The 18,897-nt window shown below is 40.4% G+C and overlaps 1 protein-coding gene across 1 annotated transcript in view; it reads left to right on the top strand.

Moving 5' to 3' along the window:
- Nucleotides 1-18,897, top strand: part of LOC140737035 (biotin-dependent 3-methylcrotonyl-coenzyme A carboxylase beta1 subunit) — a 60,047-nt gene that overhangs the window by 22,725 nt on the left and 18,425 nt on the right. Inside the window, exons 6-8 of the mRNA XM_073063142.1 lie at nucleotides 5,104-5,282; nucleotides 9,612-9,804; nucleotides 16,117-16,208. Coding sequence (XP_072919243.1) covers nucleotides 5,104-5,282; nucleotides 9,612-9,804; nucleotides 16,117-16,208 — 464 coding nt within the window. The remainder of the gene's footprint in view (nucleotides 1-5,103; nucleotides 5,283-9,611; nucleotides 9,805-16,116; nucleotides 16,209-18,897) is intronic.

The following is an 18,897-nucleotide window of genomic DNA, read 5'->3' as shown; positions in this document are numbered from 1 at the left end:
GGTGTATGGTTATTTAATATTTCTCAAACTTTCCATCAGTGAAATATTTGGGTGGTGACCACACAGGGCCCATCTCTCAGTCTGCAGTGGTGGGATGAGATTTGTGCTGGAGGGCCTTCTCACCAAGTCATAGCTCTTGATCCTTGTTTAAGAATTCTGCTGATGAGATGTTTCACCAGATCATCTGACCAAGGAATTATTCTTCAGGATCCAGCATTTCCTTTGCACAAAGAGCCTCAAAGTCATTCTACATAGATCACTGCCTGACTGACTTGTGGTGAAACAACTTTATCTGCAGAAACCTTTCCATGATGGACAGGTGGTGTAGCACATTCCAACTGAATAGAACATTTCATGGCACTGTTGCCAGGTTCATCCTCTGCAACACCATGCATAGATACAACTTATGCATGTGGTGATACTTGGTATATGAGCACCCAGGCTTGATACAACCACACACAAAGAAGACAATCAAGATGAAGGCTATATTAGTGTAATTTTCTCTCCTTCTCTGGTTCTGTGTTCTATTTCATCTTGCCTGTTCACTCCAGGCCGTTCTTGCCTTATGCCCCAGCTATCCTGAAGCACATTTCCAGCACCATGAGGTAATCTGACTTGATGGTGAAAAGTACAAAGGATCAGTTAGATTGGTTGCCAAAGAACATGCCCTTTTTAACTGGCTACAAACACTTAAATTATCCACACCCAAGTTGGTTTGGTCTTTCATTGATTCTTTTATGGCTATTATTGTATTATGGATTTATTGAGAATTTCAAGGTCAAATTTGATATTAAATTTACTTTGAACTTTGAAGATTGATAGTGGGTCGATTCGGAAAATGGCAACGTTATCTATGTACAGGGATGCTTGACTTAAGTTCCCTGTCTGTTTGGGATAATCATGTCTCTTATTCAGCAAAATACAACAAGCATACAAAACAGAGAAGAGACATTAGCTTGGCTGACTTCAGATTCGATCCAAAAGCTTTCTGTTTCCCACTTGTTGACTTGGATTGGTCTAATGGCTCTTTAGAGTCATAGAAAAGTACAGCATAGAAGCAGGCCCTTCAGCCCATCTAGTCCTTGCCAAACCATTTAAATTGCCTACTCCCATTGACCTGCACTGGGACCATAACCTTCTATACCCCCACCATCCATGTACCTATCCAACCTTCTCTTAAACATTGAAATTGAGGTTGCATGCTCCACTTGAGTTGGTGGCTCATTCCATACTCTCATGGCCCTCTGACTGAAGAAGTTTCCATCATGTTTCCCTTAAATTTTTCATCTTTCACTCTTAACCCATAATCTCTAGTTGTAGTCCCACCCAAAACCAGTGGTAAAAGCCTGTTTGGATTTACTCTATCTGTACCCCCCATAATTTTATATACTTCTTTCAAATATCCCTTCGGCCTTCTGTGTTCCAAGGGATCAACCCCTAACCTATTCAATCTTTCCTTATAACTCAGGCCCTCCAGACCCAGTAACATACTTGTAAATTTTCTCTGTGTGCTTTCAACCTTATTTTTATCTTTCCTGTAGGTAGGTGACCAAACCTACACATAATACTCCAAATTAGATCTCACCAATGTCTTAAACAACTTCAACATAACATCTTATCTCCTGTACTCAATACACTGGACTCCTCAGTATACCACCATTCACTGTATAAGACCTATCCTGGTTGGTCCTACCGAAACACAACACCTCACACTTGTCTGCGTTAAATTCCATGTGCCATTTTTCAGCCCGATTTTCCAGCTGGTGCAGATCCTGCTGCAAGCAACATAGTCTTCCTTGCACCCTTAATCTTCATGTCATCTGCAAATTTGCTGCTCCAGTTAACCACATTATCATCTAGCTCATTGACATAGATGACAAACAACAATGGACCTAGCACCAGTCCCTGTGGCACTCCACTAGTCACAGGCCTCCAGTCAGAGAGGCAATCATCTACTACCCTCTAGCTTCTCCCTTGAAGTCAATGCCTGATCCAATTTACTACCTCATCTTGAATCCTCCTCTGTAATCTGTATACAGTCCATGAAGTTGATGCCGCTCGCCTTACTTCTATAGACTCTGCGTCCATATCCTGAGTAAATATAGATACAAAATGCATGTAAGATCTCTCCCATCTCTTTTGGCTCCACACATGGACTCCATTCTAATCTTCCAGAGGACCAATTTTGTCTCTTGCAATCTTTTTGCTCTTAACTGCAGAATTGCTTGGCATTCTCCTTCATGTTGTCTGCTAAGGCAACATATCTTCCTTTTGCCCTCTTCATTTCTTTCTTAATTGTTTTTTTTGGATTTCTTATACTCTATAAGCACATCATTTGTTCCTATCTGCCTATATCTGCAATGCGCCTTTTTTTCCCTTAACTATGGCCTCAATATCTTGAAAACCAAGGTTCCCTACACCTGATACCTTTATCTTTTGTAGATCAGTTGTATTCCAATACAGGCTCCTTCCCCAAAACCCATTATAGAGAACACATCTGCTAGGTTTGAGCATGATGTCCTTCAAAGATCTTCCCCTGATCTAAACCGATGAGACAATTGACCCCCACCTATCTAACATATGCCAGCTGATGGTTTGGTGGCATCTGCACCAGTCTTCATGGTGACTGATCCGAGGTTTGAATTCAGCTGGCTCCCTGCATGCTTTCCAGCTGTGCTGTGTAGAGCATCGAGGCAGCAACTCAGCCTTGTAAAAAAACAGGCAAAAATACTGAAGAAATGGCAAGGTTGCTGCCTGATGCACAACAAGGCACAGAAAAGAACAACACCCGTCGTCCTGAATACAGGTAATCATATCTCTGAGTAGCTCAAGGCAGTGAGTGGTCATCCTGGAGGAACTCAGCATCTATGGAAAAGAGTAGTTCACCCCCCACCTTCTTACTCTTGACTTCTATCCTTTTCCAGTCCTGATGAAGGGTCTAAGCCTGAAACATCGGCTGTTTACTCCTTTCCATAGATGCTGCCTGGCCTGGTGAGTTTCTCCAGCATTTTGTGCGTGTTGCTTTGGATTTCCAGCAACTGCAGATTTTCTTGTTGGTGTGACCTTCCTGCCAGGTACAGTATTGATTTGATTCAGGTGAATCATCTGCCCCAGAATGGACTTGACTTATGGCTATTGTGTATTTAATATTTCAATAATATTTGAGTAATCTTGTATGTATGTATTGTTTGATTAAGCATTTTTGGTTGTGTAAATAACCCATTACAGGTTATATGTATAAATACATGAATTGCATACGTTACCACGCTACCACATGATACATGTGCACCTTGCTTAAAGTAAACTTGAACTAGACCCCTATTCCCAGACTCCTGTGTATTCCTTTGAATTACTTTAATGTTTAAAGAGTGACAAAACTTAACATGGGCAACAAGGTATATTGTGTGGCATGATTGGCTTTGAGACAACTCTAACTTGATTGGAGATCCATCTATTTGCATGCCTCGTCCCCTGCAAAGAAGCCATCTGAAAATGAGTTAAGAAAGGTACTGGATGATGTCACTACTGTCTCCATGCTAAACACATGAGCTGTTCCCCAGTAAAGGACAAGCAGTTGTTGGTGCCAATCTCTGTGCCTCTGGTTGGAAAGCAGATTGGACCAAGGAAGGACCTTGCTCAGAGGAAGCATGGAGGTGACAAAAGCAGGGGTCTGGCTGCAAATGGGCATCCTAGGGTCTCCTACCTTCTGCCCAGGCTTGTGATGATCATCATCGCCCATTGTCCTTCGAGACAGACGATACCAACCAGTTGAGACACATTCTATATTGAGTTGGAGTTTATAGCTAAGCAGGAGGAGTGTTGTGCATTTAATATTTCTGTAATGTTTGAGTAATCTTGCGTGTGTATATATATATGATTTCAAATGTGATGAGGATTTTTTCCTTTCCCAGCTTTTAAAGATTGAGTTTCAGAGTCCTACCATCTTTGGATTATTTTGTTTTATCCGTTTCCATTTTAATTATTTAAGTCTTTTATTTCACCTCTGAGTCGATGATGTTTTGTTTTCAAGCCACTATATTTCAGAAGCAGAAACAGAATCATGTTTAATATCACGGGCATATCTCATAACACTTGTTGTTTTGCGATAAAGATACATTGTAATATGTAATAATAAAGCAACTATAAAATAAAAATATAGACTTAAAATTTTAAATAAGCATGTAGTGCAAAATGAGAGGAAAAAAGTATAGTGAGGTAATATTCATAGATTCATTGTCCATTCAGAAAACGGAGAGAAGGAAGCTGTTCCTGAAATGTTGAGTATTTGTCGTCAGGCTCCTGTATCTCCTCCTTGATGGTAGCAATGAGAAGAGGACATGTCCTGGACGATGGGGGTCCTTAATGATGATGCTACCTTTTTAAGGCCTTGCCTTTTGAAGATGTCCATGATGCTGGGTAGACTGGTGCCCATGATGGAGTTGCCTGTGTTCACAACGTTCAGCAGTTATTTTCCTGATCCTGCAGCGGTCGCTGCATACCAGACAGTGATGCAGCCAGTTAGAATGCTGCTATAATGCAGTTACAGTTTTAAGTAGGTCTTTGACATTACCTTGATGGATTGAACATTGTAGTTATACTTTGGGTGGCTGGGAATGCAGCACAATATTAGCTTTCAAGATTTTAACCCTTAACACTTTCAGATATGTGGTTAAGAGTTAAAATCATGTTTCTATGGGAATGGAATTGTTATGGTAGTGCGAAGTATTTATGAATCAGTAAATGACTACGACTTCAAAGTACTTAACAATCAATAGAGTACTTGACATTCTTATAATGAAGGAAGTGTTCCAGCCAATTTGCACAATGCAACTACTATATATCCCATCGTTTTATAGAAACTAATCATTGTAAAATAAAGCCAGACAGGGTGTTAAACAAACAAAAAAATCACTATCAAAGACTTTTCAGTGCTTTGAAAGTGCTTTTTCAAGACTTTGAAAGTATCAAAGACACTTTCTTCAGCTTCAGGAAAGTTGGAAAGGAAGAATATTTACAAAAGGAGTAAATAAAACATTTATATGCTGATTAGGAATGTAATTTATTTTGAATGCAGTTATTTCAATTTTTGAATGTACTTTAAAGGTGGCAGTTGTGTGTGGTTCATGTACAGCTGGTGGGGCATATGTCCCAACCATGGCAGAGGAAACAGTCATGGTGGACAAGATTGGGACAATATTCCTTGCTGGGCCTCCACTAGTTAAAGCAGCAACAGGGGAAGATACTAGCCCCGAGGAGCTGGGAGGTGCAACCTTGCATGCAAAGTAAGTACCAAATTCCTGGATTATGACCATCCTTTAGAAACACCTGTATATAAAAATAAGCTCCTATTATGTGATTAAATTTAAAAGTCCAATATACATACATATAATTGGCAGAACAAGTTCTCTCTGTCTGTCTGTCTCTCTCTCTGTCTCTCTGTGTTTGTCTCTATCCGTCTGTCTATGTCTCTCCCCACCTTTAGTAATTTTCTTTCTTAGCAGGCTTGCATGCAGTTGATGTTTTTCATTACATATTGTGGAGGTATGGTTACCATATTGAGTGAATATTGTGTATTTTTGACTTATGGATGCCTGTAAAAACAAAACCCATTCATGACTTGCACATACTTTATCCTCAATATATAGGTGTAGCTAGTAATTATTTATGGGCTGGCAAGCAATTTTTAAAATATCTGTATCAAAAACTTTAATTGCTGCTTCAGTTATTTACTGAGAAGTATTTTCCAGACACAAATTTTTCACCAAAATTATATTAATAAATCATGTAGAGAATTGATACAATTTTCAAAAAGATTCTACAAAGTAATTTTGTAGAATTTCTAGTTCAATCACCTTTGAAAAATGTCTTACTTTCAGAAATACCTAAAAAAGCACACAAACCTGTGTACCATTGGTTCAGTTTTTGATTTGATGCTGCAAGTGTTTGCATGTTAGGAACAGTCATTTGAAATGACAGGCCAGAGGTCCTTAAGAAATGGAAAGAAGATTAAAAGAAAAATTAGTTGCGTTTTCTAAAAAATTATTGACTGAAAACTATTCAGGTAAACAAGTAATTCTGAAGAAGCAGGTTTAATAAATAAATTTAACAGTCCTTTGCTTTTGTGGACTGTGATCTTCATTACTCTTATTAAGTCACAGAGTTATACAGCATGGAAACAGGCCCTATAGGCCAGCTTGTCTATGCTACCTAGGTTGTCCGTGTTTGGCCCGTATCCCTCTGTCAGAATAAGAGTCAGATTCATGATCACTGTCTTTAAATTTGTTGTTTTGTGGCAGCAGTACAGTGCAAACATAAAAACTACTGTAACTTAAAATAAATAAATAAATTGTGTGAACCTTAAGGATCTGTGAGGTAGTGTTCATGGATTGTTCAGAAATTTGAAGGCAGAGGAGAAGAAATTGTTTCTAAAGCATCGAGAGTGGGTTTTCAGGCTCCTCCGAAGATAGCACATCCTGGATAGTGAGGGTCCTTAATGGATGATACCTTTTGAAGATGTCCTCAATGGTGGGGAGGCTTGTGCCTGTGATGAAGCTGACTGAGTTTACATCCCTCTGCAGCCTTTTTCAGTGCAGTGCATTGGAGCCTCAGTATCACGTGGTAATACAACCAACCAGTCAGTATGTTCGTATCCATGTACTTGTCGCAGTGTCTTTTAGATATAGTAATTATGCATACTTTTACAGCTCCCTCCAGCAGATTTTTCCATCTACCGAACAGATTCTGTGAAAATTGTTGTCCCTCAGATCTCTTTTAAATTCTTCCCCTTTCAACTTGTACCCTCTAGTTTTAGACTCCCCTCCCCTGCTAGGAGTCTGTGGTCACTCATGTAATCTATACCCCTCATGATTTTATATTTGTCTGTAAGGGCACTCCTCACCCCCCCCCCCCCCCCCCGGTCTCCAGAGAAAAATATCCAGGCCTGTCCATTTTCTCCTTACAACTAAAGCCTTCTTGTCCCAGCAACATCCTTGGAAATCTTTTCTGCACCTTTTCTAGCTTAATGATATCCTTCTCATAGCTGGGTGAAGAGGTTGGAAATCAGAATCACAAGAATCAAAGTCAGGTTTAATATCACCAGCATATGTCTTGAAATTTGTTGTTTTTGCAGCAGCAGTACAATGCGATACATAATAGAAAAAATCCTGTAAATGGCAGTAAGTATATACATATATATTAAACAGGTAAATGAATAGTACAAAGAAATAAATAAAAAAGTAATGAGGTACTGTTCATGGGTTCAATGTCTATTCAGAAATCAGATGACAGAGGGAAAGAAAATGTTTCTGAATCACTGAGTATGTGCCTTCAGACTTCTGTGCCTCCTTCCTGATGGTAGCAATGAGAACAAGGCACAGCCTGGGTGGTGGGGTTCCTTAATGAAGCACGCTGTCTTTTTGAGGTATTGCATCTTGAAGGTGTTGTGGATATTACAGAGGCTGGTGTCCGTGATGTTGCTAATTAAGTTTACAATTCTCTGCAACTTAACTTTGATCCTGTGCAACAGCTTTCCACCCCCCCCCCCCATACCAGACAGTGTTGCAGCCAGTTGGAATGCTCTCCATGATACATCTGTAGAGATTTACAAGTGTTTTGGTGATATACCAAATCTCCTAATGAAATATAGCCGACATCGTGCCTTTTTTGTAGTTGCATTGATAGGAGGTGGAGTATAGAGGAAAGGAAGAAAGAAAACTTTTTATATGTCTGCTAAAATTGAGAACGAGCTGGAGTGTGGTCTGATCGCCTATTTAATTAGGATGAAGTTATGGGAGCAGGAGGGTCACCTGGATACGGTGAACCTGAAGAGAATGTGGGAAATGGGAACATAGTTGTGTAGATGGGGGCCAGTTTAAGTGTTGATTGAGAGGAGTTTGATGGAGGAAGGTTTTCCTTGATGGTAAGAATAAGGGTGGATATAGCAGAGACAACTGAAAAGATAGTCTTAATTTTAGTAATAGATGAGTTAATGAGCTCCACACTCTTCTTGATTAGATAGACAATAATGAAAATGATTTATGGACAGTGGTAAAAAAGAAATTGCAGGGAGATCATTATTTTCTTGGATATTGATGATTTTTGCAGAGTGAGAGGTCAAGCCTTTAATAGATTATATCGGAGTCTACATGAACCACAATTACAATAAGATGAGGTGGTAATTGAAAGAAAGAAAAAATACTTGCTTATTTACTACACCTTTTGTCACCTTGGGACACTTCTAAGCACTTTATAGATAATTTACTATTTTGTAAAGTATTGTGGCTACGTGAAATGTAGGAAATTTGACATTTTGCACACAGCAAGTGTTCATTAACAGCAATATGATAATAATCAGGTAATCTGCTTCAGCTTATTGATTGAGTGATAAATGCTGACCAAGAAACTGGGAAAAATTTCTGTACTTCCCTTTAAAATTCTCTTTTTATATTCACTTGAGCAGGCAGTCAAGCTTGTCACTGTAATATTAACTCCAACATTGGAATACATTTGTAACACTAGAGGGCAGCCTAGATTTTTGTTTTCTAAATTCTGAAGTGGGTCATGAACTGTCTGCTGATTTCAAAAGCTAAGGTCAGCTTAACAGTCTTCCTCGATTGATGAAGAAGGAGCAGAATGGGGGGGAAAAGGGTCATGTAATAATAATAATAATAATAATAATTTATAGTGCACTTTTCATACAGATGATATAGTTCAATGGAATAATGTGCAAACATGAAAATAAAATCAAGATGCTGGCTAAAAGCAAAGTTAAGTAAATAGCCTTTGCTGACATTTAAAAGTACCAACTCTCCATCACTTTCAGCTTTATGTATTGAATTCATAGTTTAGGAGCGTAGTTCAAAGAAGCTCACCTTCCAATTACCTTTTGAGGGAGATTGTTTAAATTTAAGAGACTGGCAGAAGACCTAGAACTTCCGAGCAGGATTGTAAAATGAAAATGATTCTGTGATGTGCTCTGGTCCCAGACCATTGCGAGCTTTAAAAACAAGTAAGAGAACTTTAAAATCGATTCTAAAAGTTACAGGAAGCCAATGTAGGGTAGGTAGGACAAAAGTGATACACAGTACTTCCTCATCCTGGTTTTAGTTAGAAGTTAGCAGCGGCATTCTGACTGAGTTGAAGATTGTCAATAAATTGTTTTCGAAGGCCTGTAAAAAGTGCATTGCAGTAATCTAGTCTATTTGATATAAAGCTGTAAGTTAGTTTTTCAGCATCATTACATGACAGAAATGGACAGACCTTTGCAATATTTCATACGTGTAGAAATGTAGTGGAGATAATATATTTGTATTTTAGTGAAACCATCATTGAGGCAGTGCTGCATATTGTAAATTCATGTGTCCGAAGATGTGGAGTTGACAGCATTGTCACACACTAAATCTCTGATATATTTGCTTGAGAATAGCTGAACACTGGCTGTTTTCTTCTAAACCACCAGGCACCGACAGCATGATTCTGCTCATTATTATTTTACAGATCATTCTTTTCCCCATCCTATTATCATTCTGTAGCTTATATTTTTGAATTTAGTTAGCCCTGCTCAGTCCATCATTTAAATTATACAACTGGTGATTTCTCTTGTGTCTTTCCAGGTTTAGCGGTTGCATTGATCATTTCGCAGCTACAGAGGAAGAAGCATACAAGTGCACCAGGAACATCATAGCCAGTTTAAATCTTGAACTTTCACCAAACACGCCAACTGATTTTGAAGAGCCGCTCTACGCAGCTGAAGAACTAAATGGTCTTGCTCCAAAAGATTATGCACATACCTTAAACATCGAATTGGTGAGTTTGTATATGCCTGAGCAGTTGGAGGTTACAAGTACTTAAGCATCCAATGAAATAAACAGCAAAGGGAGCCTGGTTCAACTTTGGTTTGAAGTTAGTTGAACTAGGCTGAACTAACAATTTGAACATCATCGCCCTGGACAGAGATTTGTTTTATTCAGCAGAAGTATCTGCTCCTGACAGGTATTTGGTAACAGGAAAATAGCCACTCACAGGAGACCTTGCCCACGCCCAGGATTACGGCTGCACAGGTGGAAGGTCAACTGAGGAAGATCTGTACCAGCAAGGCGGCTGGACCGGATGGAGTTTCCCCACGATTACTGAGGGCCTGTGCGACTGAGCTGGGAGAACCACTACAGCGCATCTTCAACATGAGCCTGGAGCAGAGAAGAGTACCCAGACAGTGGAAAACATCCTGTATTGTCCCGGTACCGAAGAAACCACAACCAAAGGAGTTGAATGACTTCAGACCTGTTGCCTTGACGTCGCACGTGATGAAGACCATGGAGCGGCTGATAATACAGAATCTGAGTCCACAAACCAGGCACGCCCAGGATCCTCTTCAGTTTGCGTATAAGGAGAAGGTGGGAGTGGAGGATGCTATCACGTATTTGCTGCACAAATCACTCTCTCACCTAGAGGGGGTCAGTTGTGCTGTGAGGATTACATTCCTTGACTTCTCTAGTGCCTTTAACACCATCCAGCCCAAGATCTTAAGGCACAAACTAACGGAGATGGGAGTAGACTCTCACATGGTGGATTGGATAGTGGACTACTTGACAGATAGACCTCAGTATGTGCGGTTGGGAGACTGTAGGTCTGACACGGTGGTCAGCAGCACAGGGGCGCCGCAGGGAACCGTACTCTCTCCGGTCCTGTTCACCCTGTACACATCAGACTTCCAATATAACTCGGAGTCCTGCCATGTGCAGAAGTTCGCTGATGACACGGCCATAGTGGGGTGTGTCAGGAATGGACAGGAGGAGGAGTATAGGAAACTGATACAGGACTTTGTGATATGGTGCAACTCAAACTACCTGCGTCTCAATATCACCAAGACCAAGGAGATGGTGGTGGACTTTAGGAGATCTAGGCCTCATATGGAGCCAGTGATCATTAATGGAGAATGTGTGGAGCAGGTTAAGACCTACAAGTATCTGGGAGTACAGTTAGACGAGAAGCTAGACTGGACTGCCAACACAGATGCCTTGTGCAGGAAGGCACAGAGTCGACTGTACTTCCTAAGAAGGTTGGCGTCATTCAATGTCTGTAGTGAGATGCTGAAGATGTTCTATAGGTCAGTTGTGGAGAGCGCCCTCTTCTTTGTGGTGGCGTGTTGGGGAGGAAGCATTAAGAAGAGGGACGCCTCACGTCTTAATAAGCTGGTAAGGAAGGCGGGCTCTGTCGTGGGCAAAGTACTGGAGGGTTTAACATCGGTAGCTGAGCGAAGGGCGCTGAGTAGGCTACGGTCAATTATGGATAACTCTGAACATCCTCTACATAGCACCATCCAGAGACAGAGAAGCAGTTTCAGCGACAGGTTACTATCGATGCAATGCTCCTCAGACAGGATGAAGAGGTCAATACTCCCCAATGCCATTAGGCTTTACAATTCTACCGCCAGGACTTAAGAACTTTTTAAAAGCTATTATTAATGCTTTTTGAGATAGTGATTTAGATGCATATCATATTTTTTACTGAGTTAAGTATTGTATGTAATTAGTTTTGCTACAACAAGTGTATGGGACATTGGAAAAAAAGTTGAATTTCCCCATGGGGATGAATAAAGTATCTATCTATCTATCTTTTCTGGTATTTGCTAATATAGAAGGTGAAAATAGAATTAGGTAGTCAAGATTTGCATTAATTTGGAAAGTCAAGGACTGATTATGGATACTTTGCTTAACTCAATGTAGGGGAAACCATATCTCACAAACCTAATTGAGTCTGTAACCAAGATGTAACCAAGATGCTCAATGAGGGAGTGTAGTAGATGTTGTCTACATGAATTTTAGAATGATCTTTGATAGGATACCAACCGGTAGGTTGGTCCAGAAGGTTAGATGACAGTGGATCTAGCCAATTGGATACAAAAATGTCCTTACCAGCTCTTAAACGGTCACCGCCCATAACCTATCAATTTTGCATGTAGATCATGATCCAGCTTCTGAAGTTCAATGGGTAACTGCTCTGCTTTTTGAGGTACGGAGCAGGAACTTAAAGTTCATCATTAGGTGTCCTGGAGTTGAACTCAGATACTGTACATAGGTGAGGATTGAAAGCCCAAAAGGTTTCTATTCCTGAGTGGCATTCAGTGATTGATTTCACAAAATTTGTGAGATGTCAGGTGACGAGTGGAAACTCCAGAAATTTCCTGATATTTCTGTGATGTGGAATTAGTAAACTCATATCTTTTCCAGGAGCATTCAGTGCTCTGTCAGTAGCATCAATCTGCTCTGAAACAGATTCTCTATTTTTTCTTTTAATTGTTGCTGTGAGTGTACTAGAGAACAACCTTTTAAGTTTGCTTTAATTTCACCACAAAATGGGTAAGAAAAGACAAACGCACACAAAGGGAAGACATGAGTTTAAGTAGAGCATTCTAGACTCTATAAAATTAGTCAATGTACAATAGAAATTTTAAGCACAAATGCAGTAGCCCATTTAGATTTACTATATGTTGTCAGCAGATGACTGGAAGACAAGTTGATTTCATGATTTTAATATTCCTTTGCTTACAACCAGCGGGCAGGCAGGGAAGAATTAAAGCAAGGGCACAACAAAAGGTTTATTTTTTAGTGTGTGTTTGTTTATTTAGAGGTACAGCATGGAACGGGCCCTTTCGGCTCTTCAACCTGCTCTGCCCAGCAACCCCTGACTTAACCCTAATCTAACCATGGGGCAATTTACAACGGCCAATTAACCTGCCAACCAGTACATTTTCGGAATGTGCGAGGAAGCTGGACAACAGGGAAAATCCATGTATTCCGTGGGGAGAATGTGCAGACTGCTTGGTGCCGGGATTGAACTCCAGTGTCCCGAGCTGTAATAATATTGTGCTAACTGCAACACTACCATGTTGCCCAAGTTCTTTCTTTGGCATCTCTCTTCTGCTTACAGATAAAATGTTGTCAAACCCTTGTAATATATAAGAGGTGAAGAATGGGACTTTAAACAGCCATTGAGCCCAGTCTCACAGAAAACAGACTTTAGTTTGCTTCTTCTTCATGATACAGTCATAAATGATGCTTGCATCCTCATCTACAAGCACACAATATCAATAGGTGTCAGCAGTTGCTCCTTTTTACAAAGAGAAGATGTTATTAAGTTTATCCTTCACTAGTAGACAGATTTTACTGTTTAGCAAGACAGTCTTGTATTTGTTTTCCTGTGAGAATCAAGAACTAGGTCACTGTTTAAATATAAAGTACTGCCCAGTTTATTGGATTGTGATTTTTTTTGGAACTCTTCTTCAAAGAGTACTAGATGCAGCGGGAGATGATTTTTTCAAAGCAAAGGTGTGAAAGGCCACTGTGAGTAGGGCATAATAGTTGAGGTTATAATCAGCTCAGCTGTGATCCTATTAAATGGCTGACCTGGATTGAGATGCTGAGTGGCCTACTCCTGCGCCTAATTCATATTTTTTGCTTGTGATAGGGGTTCAAATACTTGTTAATTGTTTTTTTTCTTGGTAGTTATGAAGTATAATTGATGCAGGTACAAAATCACAAATATGGGAAGTTTTTTTGTGAGAATATGAATATATTATATCTTTAGATATTAAAGGGCAGGAAAGCAAATAAAATAGAAGTCAAGAGTTAGACGAGAAATAGTAAGATCAGTTTGGGAAAATAGTTACTGATTAAAAGTTGGAGAGCCTAGTGGGAAAGAAGCACTTATGATACTATTAAGAATCTCAACTCCATGCTGCAGGAACACACGGAGCCAGGCCAGAAGTGATCTTTTATTTGTGCCTTGTTGAGTTAGGAGATGTTCCTCCTAGCCTGACAGTTTTTTTCTTATCTAACTTCTCTGGGGCTCAGTGTTGTTTTCTGTACAGTTAAGATCACCTACAATATTTATTTCCTGCATTTGCTTCATCATTAATTCCTTGTTGAGTTACAGATTATTTTTATTAACTGTCTCTATAGACCATATATGTCAAACTCAAGGCCCGCGGGCCAAATCCGGCCCGCGGTGGAATTATCTTTGGCCCGCGAGATAATATCTAATTACTATTAAAGCTGGCCCCAGTAATCGAAGCGCCTATGGCGTATGATATGGCTAATGCTGAGTTTATTCGGGTACCAGGTTTTCAGGGTTTTTAGTGTTTATTCGGCAGTCTTGCTCGGCAGTCTTCTTCATAAGAAACGGAATTTGTAAAGTGAAACACTTTGTAGTTATAGCAGAGACTGAGTCACATGAGAGCAGGCTGAAAAAACGGAGGCAACGAAAGCTGCATTCGCACGCGTCCGACTGATCTGGCCCGCATGGAGCTGCATTTTGCTCAATCCGGCCCATGACCTAAAATGAGTTTGACACCCCTGCAATAGACAGATGGAAAGTGATCGTGGATGTTTCAAATCAGCTCCAGTCACATTAGAACAGGGGTTCCCAAGCTGGGGTCCACAGACCCCTTGGTTAATGATAGGGCTCCATAGCATAAAAGAAGAGTGGGATCCCCTGCTCTACAGGCATGAGCTGACAATGTTTCAGTAATGTGCCTATTTATTTCTAGAGTAATGTTAGTATCCATACCATATATCCATATATATTGATAGATAGATAGATAGATACTTTATTCATCCCCATGGGGAAATTCTAGCTGTGATTGAAACTAACTTGTTTCCTCCTCTTTGCAGTTTAAAGGTGTATTAGAAAATTACTAGTTATTCCAAGTTGTCATAATTTAAAATCAGATCTTGCATAGTAATAAACAGTAGCTGTCCAACATGATTTGGAGCATCCTTTAAGTACCTGCTTTGGCTGTGGAAGCCAAGTCATTGGGTATATTTAAAGCAGATGTTGATAGGTTCTTGATTAGTAAAGGTATCAGAAGTTATGGGGAGAAAGCAGGTGAATGGGGCTGAGAGTGAAAATATTTCAGCTATGATCAAATGGTAGAGCAGACTCAATGGGGTGAATGGACTAATTCTGCTCCTGTACTTCGTGAGACATTTTCTTTTTTCAATTGCGTTTTGGCCAATATTGAACATCTAGATCACTAAACTTGGATCATCTGGTCATTACTCCGTTACTTTTTCTGCATACCCCAAATGCCACATTTTCTGTATTACAACGGTGACAATGCTTCAAAAATATAGAGTTGACCATAAATATTTTGGATTGTCCTAAGATCGTGGAAAGTTTTGCATAAATGTGGGTCTTTCTGGAATCCCTGTACTCCAAACTGATCAGCAACAGCAGTAGGTAGTGTTTGTACAGTCACAAAAAACACTCAGTGTCATATATGCATATCTCCATTAACTCTCGGTCTGCTATCTACTATGCTCAGAATGAGTTAATCACTGTATTACCTCATTTGCTTGGTGTCTGGTCCTTCAATCTTCAAAGGATAATGAGGGAGAAATTCTTTTTGTACCTGTTGTTTAGAAAATGTATTTTGCACTTCACTAGATTATTTAGCTCAGTTGTTTTCTCTTCCAGTACTCTACTTCTCAAGTTAATTAACCACATAAGAGGTTGTTTCTAACAATATATGTGCTACCCGGTACTTTGTCTAGGAGAATGTATGAAATAAATACTAAGAGACATTGGGTAATGAGCAAGAGCATAACCCAACGATAACCAAGAGAGATCAGATAATTTTGCATAGCAAGGATTGGGTATATTTAGTCATGTAGCTCAGAAGCAGCTAGGAAATATATTTAGAAAGTCGTTCATGGAAGCATTTATTGCAATATTTGACTCAGGGTACACAACTTGTAAAAGCTTTAGTTTCTGTAAATGTTTGTGTGGTAGTATAAAATAATTGGGCTGCAAATGCTGGAACCTGGAACAAAAAACCCTGAAAGCTGGAAAAACTGACTGGATTGAGCAGAATCTGCATATGCAAAGCATTCAAACAGAATGGCAATCCTGCTCATCAAACTGAAAAGAAAATGGCATAATGGTGAACTTATGCTATTTTTGATTTGTCTTCTGCATTTGAAGTAATGAATGAAAAAAGACGTGGTTTTCGCTATTATTTTAAATTAATTTATGTCCATTTCCTTGTAGCATCAATTTAGCCACATGCATTTTTGAGTAATGAAATACTGAATGTTAAAAGTTTTTATTATTCTACAGATACTAAGTCGTTTGACAGATGGAAGTAAATTCTTGGAGTTCAAAGCTTTGTATGGGACCACACTGGTAACTGGCTTTGCTCAAATTAAAGGGTAAGGAATAATAGACTGCAGTTTTCTTCTTTTTTTATTTAAAATAATACTGAATTTAACCAAGCATTATATACTTTATGGAATACAGTGTTGGGAAGTATATAGTCATGCACTTTGCTAGAAGAAATGAAAAGGTAGACTATTTTCTAAATGGAGAGAAAATACAAAAAAATAAGGTACAAAGGGACTTGGGAGTCCTTGTGCAGGATTCCCTAAAGGTTAATTCGTAGCTTGAGACTGGTGAGAAAGGTAAATGCGATGTTAGCATTTAAGAGGGCTAGAATATAAAAGCAAGGATATAATGTTGATACTTTATAAAGCATTGATGAGACCTCACTCGGTATATTGTGAGCAGGTTTGGGCCCCTTATCTTAGAAAGGATGTGCTGAAACTGGAGAGTGTTCAAAGGAGGTTCATGAAAATGATTTCCAGGATTGAATGGCTTTTCATTTGAAGAACATTTGATGGCTCCGGCTCACTAGAATTCAGAAGAATGACGGGTGATCTCATTGAAACCTGTTGAATGGTGAGAAACCTTGATAGAGTGGATGTGGAGAGGATGTTTCCTCTGGTGAGAGAGTCTAAGAGCAGAGGACACAGCCTCATAATAGAGGGATGTCCTTATAGAATGGAGGTGAAGAGGAATTTCTTTAGCCAAAGAGTGGTGTACCTGTGGAATTCATTGCCACAGGCATCTGTGGAGGCCAAGTCTTTATGTATATTTAAAGCAATGATTGACAAATTCCTGATTGATCAGGGCATGAAGAAATTGGGGGGGGGGGGGGGAGGCAGGAGATTGGGGTGAGAGGAAAAATGGATCAGCCATAATGTTATGGCGGAGCATACTCGATGGGCCAAATAGATAGATAGATAGATACTTTATTCATCCCCATGGGGAAATTCAACTTTTTTCCAATGTCCCATACACTTGTTGTAGCAAAACTAATTACATACAATACTTAACTCAGTAAAAAATATGATATGCATCTAAATCACTATCTCAAAAAGCATTAATAATAGCTTTTAAAAAGTTCTTAAGTCCTGGCGGTAGAATTGTAAAGCCTAATGGCATTGGGGAGTATTGACCTCTTCATCCTGTCTGAGGAGCATTGCATCGATAGTAACCTGTCGCTGAAACTGCTTCTCTGTCTCTGGATGGTGCTATGTAGAGGATGTTCAGAGTTATCCATAATTGACCGTAGCCTACTCAGCGCCCTTCGCTCAGCTACCGATGTTAAACCCTCCAGTACTTTGCCCACGACAGAGCCCGCCTTCCTTACCAGCTTATTAAGACGTGAGGCGTCCCTCTTCTTAATGCTTCCTCCCCAACACGCCACCACAAAGAAGAGGGCGCTCTCCACAACTGACCTATAGAACATCTTCAGCATCTCACTACAGACATTGAATGACGCCAACCTTCTTAGGAAGTACAGTCGACTCTGTGCCTTCCTGCACAAGGCATCTGTGTTGGCAGTCCAGTCTAGCTTCTCGTCTAACTGTACTCCCAGATACTTGTAGGTCTTAACCTGCTCCACACATTCTCCGTTAATGATCACTGGCTCCATAGGAGGCCTAGATCTCCTAAAGTCCACCACCATCTCCTTGGTCTTGGTGATATTGAGACGCAGGTAGTTTGAGTTGCACCATATCACAAAGTCCTGTATCAATTTCCTATATTCCTCCTCCTGTCCATTCCTGACACACCCCACTATGGCCGTGTCATCAGCGAACTTCTGCACATGGCAGGACTCCGAGTTATATTGGAAGTCTGATGTGTACAGGGTGAACAGGACCGGAGAGAGTACGGTTCCCTGCGGCGCCCCTGTGCTGCTGACCACCGTGTCAGACCTACCGTCTCCCAACCGCACATACTGAGGTCTATCTGTCAAGTAGTCCACTATCCAATCCACCATGTGAGAGTCTACTCCCATCTCTGTTAGTTTGTGCCTTAAGATCTTGGGCTGGATGGTGTTAAAGGCACTAGAGAAGTCAAGGAATGTAATCCTCACCGCACAACTGACCCCCTCTAGGTGAGAGAGTGATTTGTGCAGCAAATACGTGATAGCATCCTCCACTCCCACCTTCTCCTTATACGCAAACTGAAGAGGATCCTGGGCGTGCCTGGTTTGTGGCCTCAGATTCTGTATTATCAGCCGCTCCATGGTCTTCATCACGTGCGACGTCAAGGCAACAGGTCTGAAGTCATTCAACTCCTTTGGTTGTGGTTTCTTCGGTACCGGGACAATACAGGATGTTTTCCACTGTCTGGGTACTCTTCTCTGCTCCAGGCTCATGTTAAAGATGCGCTGTAGTGGTTCTCCCAGCTCAGTCGCACAGGCCCTCAGTAATCGTGGGGAAACTCCATCCAGTCCAGCCGCCTTGCTGGTACAGATCTTCCTCAGTTGACCTTCCACCTGTGCAGCCGTAATCCTGGGCGTGGGCAAGGTCTCCTGTGAGTGGCTATTTTCCTGTGAGGGAAGTAAGCCTGGTGTGGATTTCTGTGGTGAGGATGAGATTGAGCTGTCGAACCTGTTGAAGAAGTTGTTCAATAGCCTAATTCTGCTCCTATATCTTACACTCTTATGACTTTTCTATTAGATTATTTGCTGAATAACTTCATTTTATTTCCAAGGTATCTGATGTCTCTACATCTTCTTTTATTCCTTTACATTTGATGTTTTTAACTACT

This window comes from Hemitrygon akajei, chromosome 12, assembly GCF_048418815.1.
Source record: "Hemitrygon akajei chromosome 12, sHemAka1.3, whole genome shotgun sequence".
NCBI classification, from domain to species: Eukaryota; Metazoa; Chordata; class Chondrichthyes; order Myliobatiformes; family Dasyatidae; genus Hemitrygon; species Hemitrygon akajei.
Note: the sequence above shows the minus strand (reverse complement) of the source record. Positions and strands in the feature narration are given on the sequence as shown.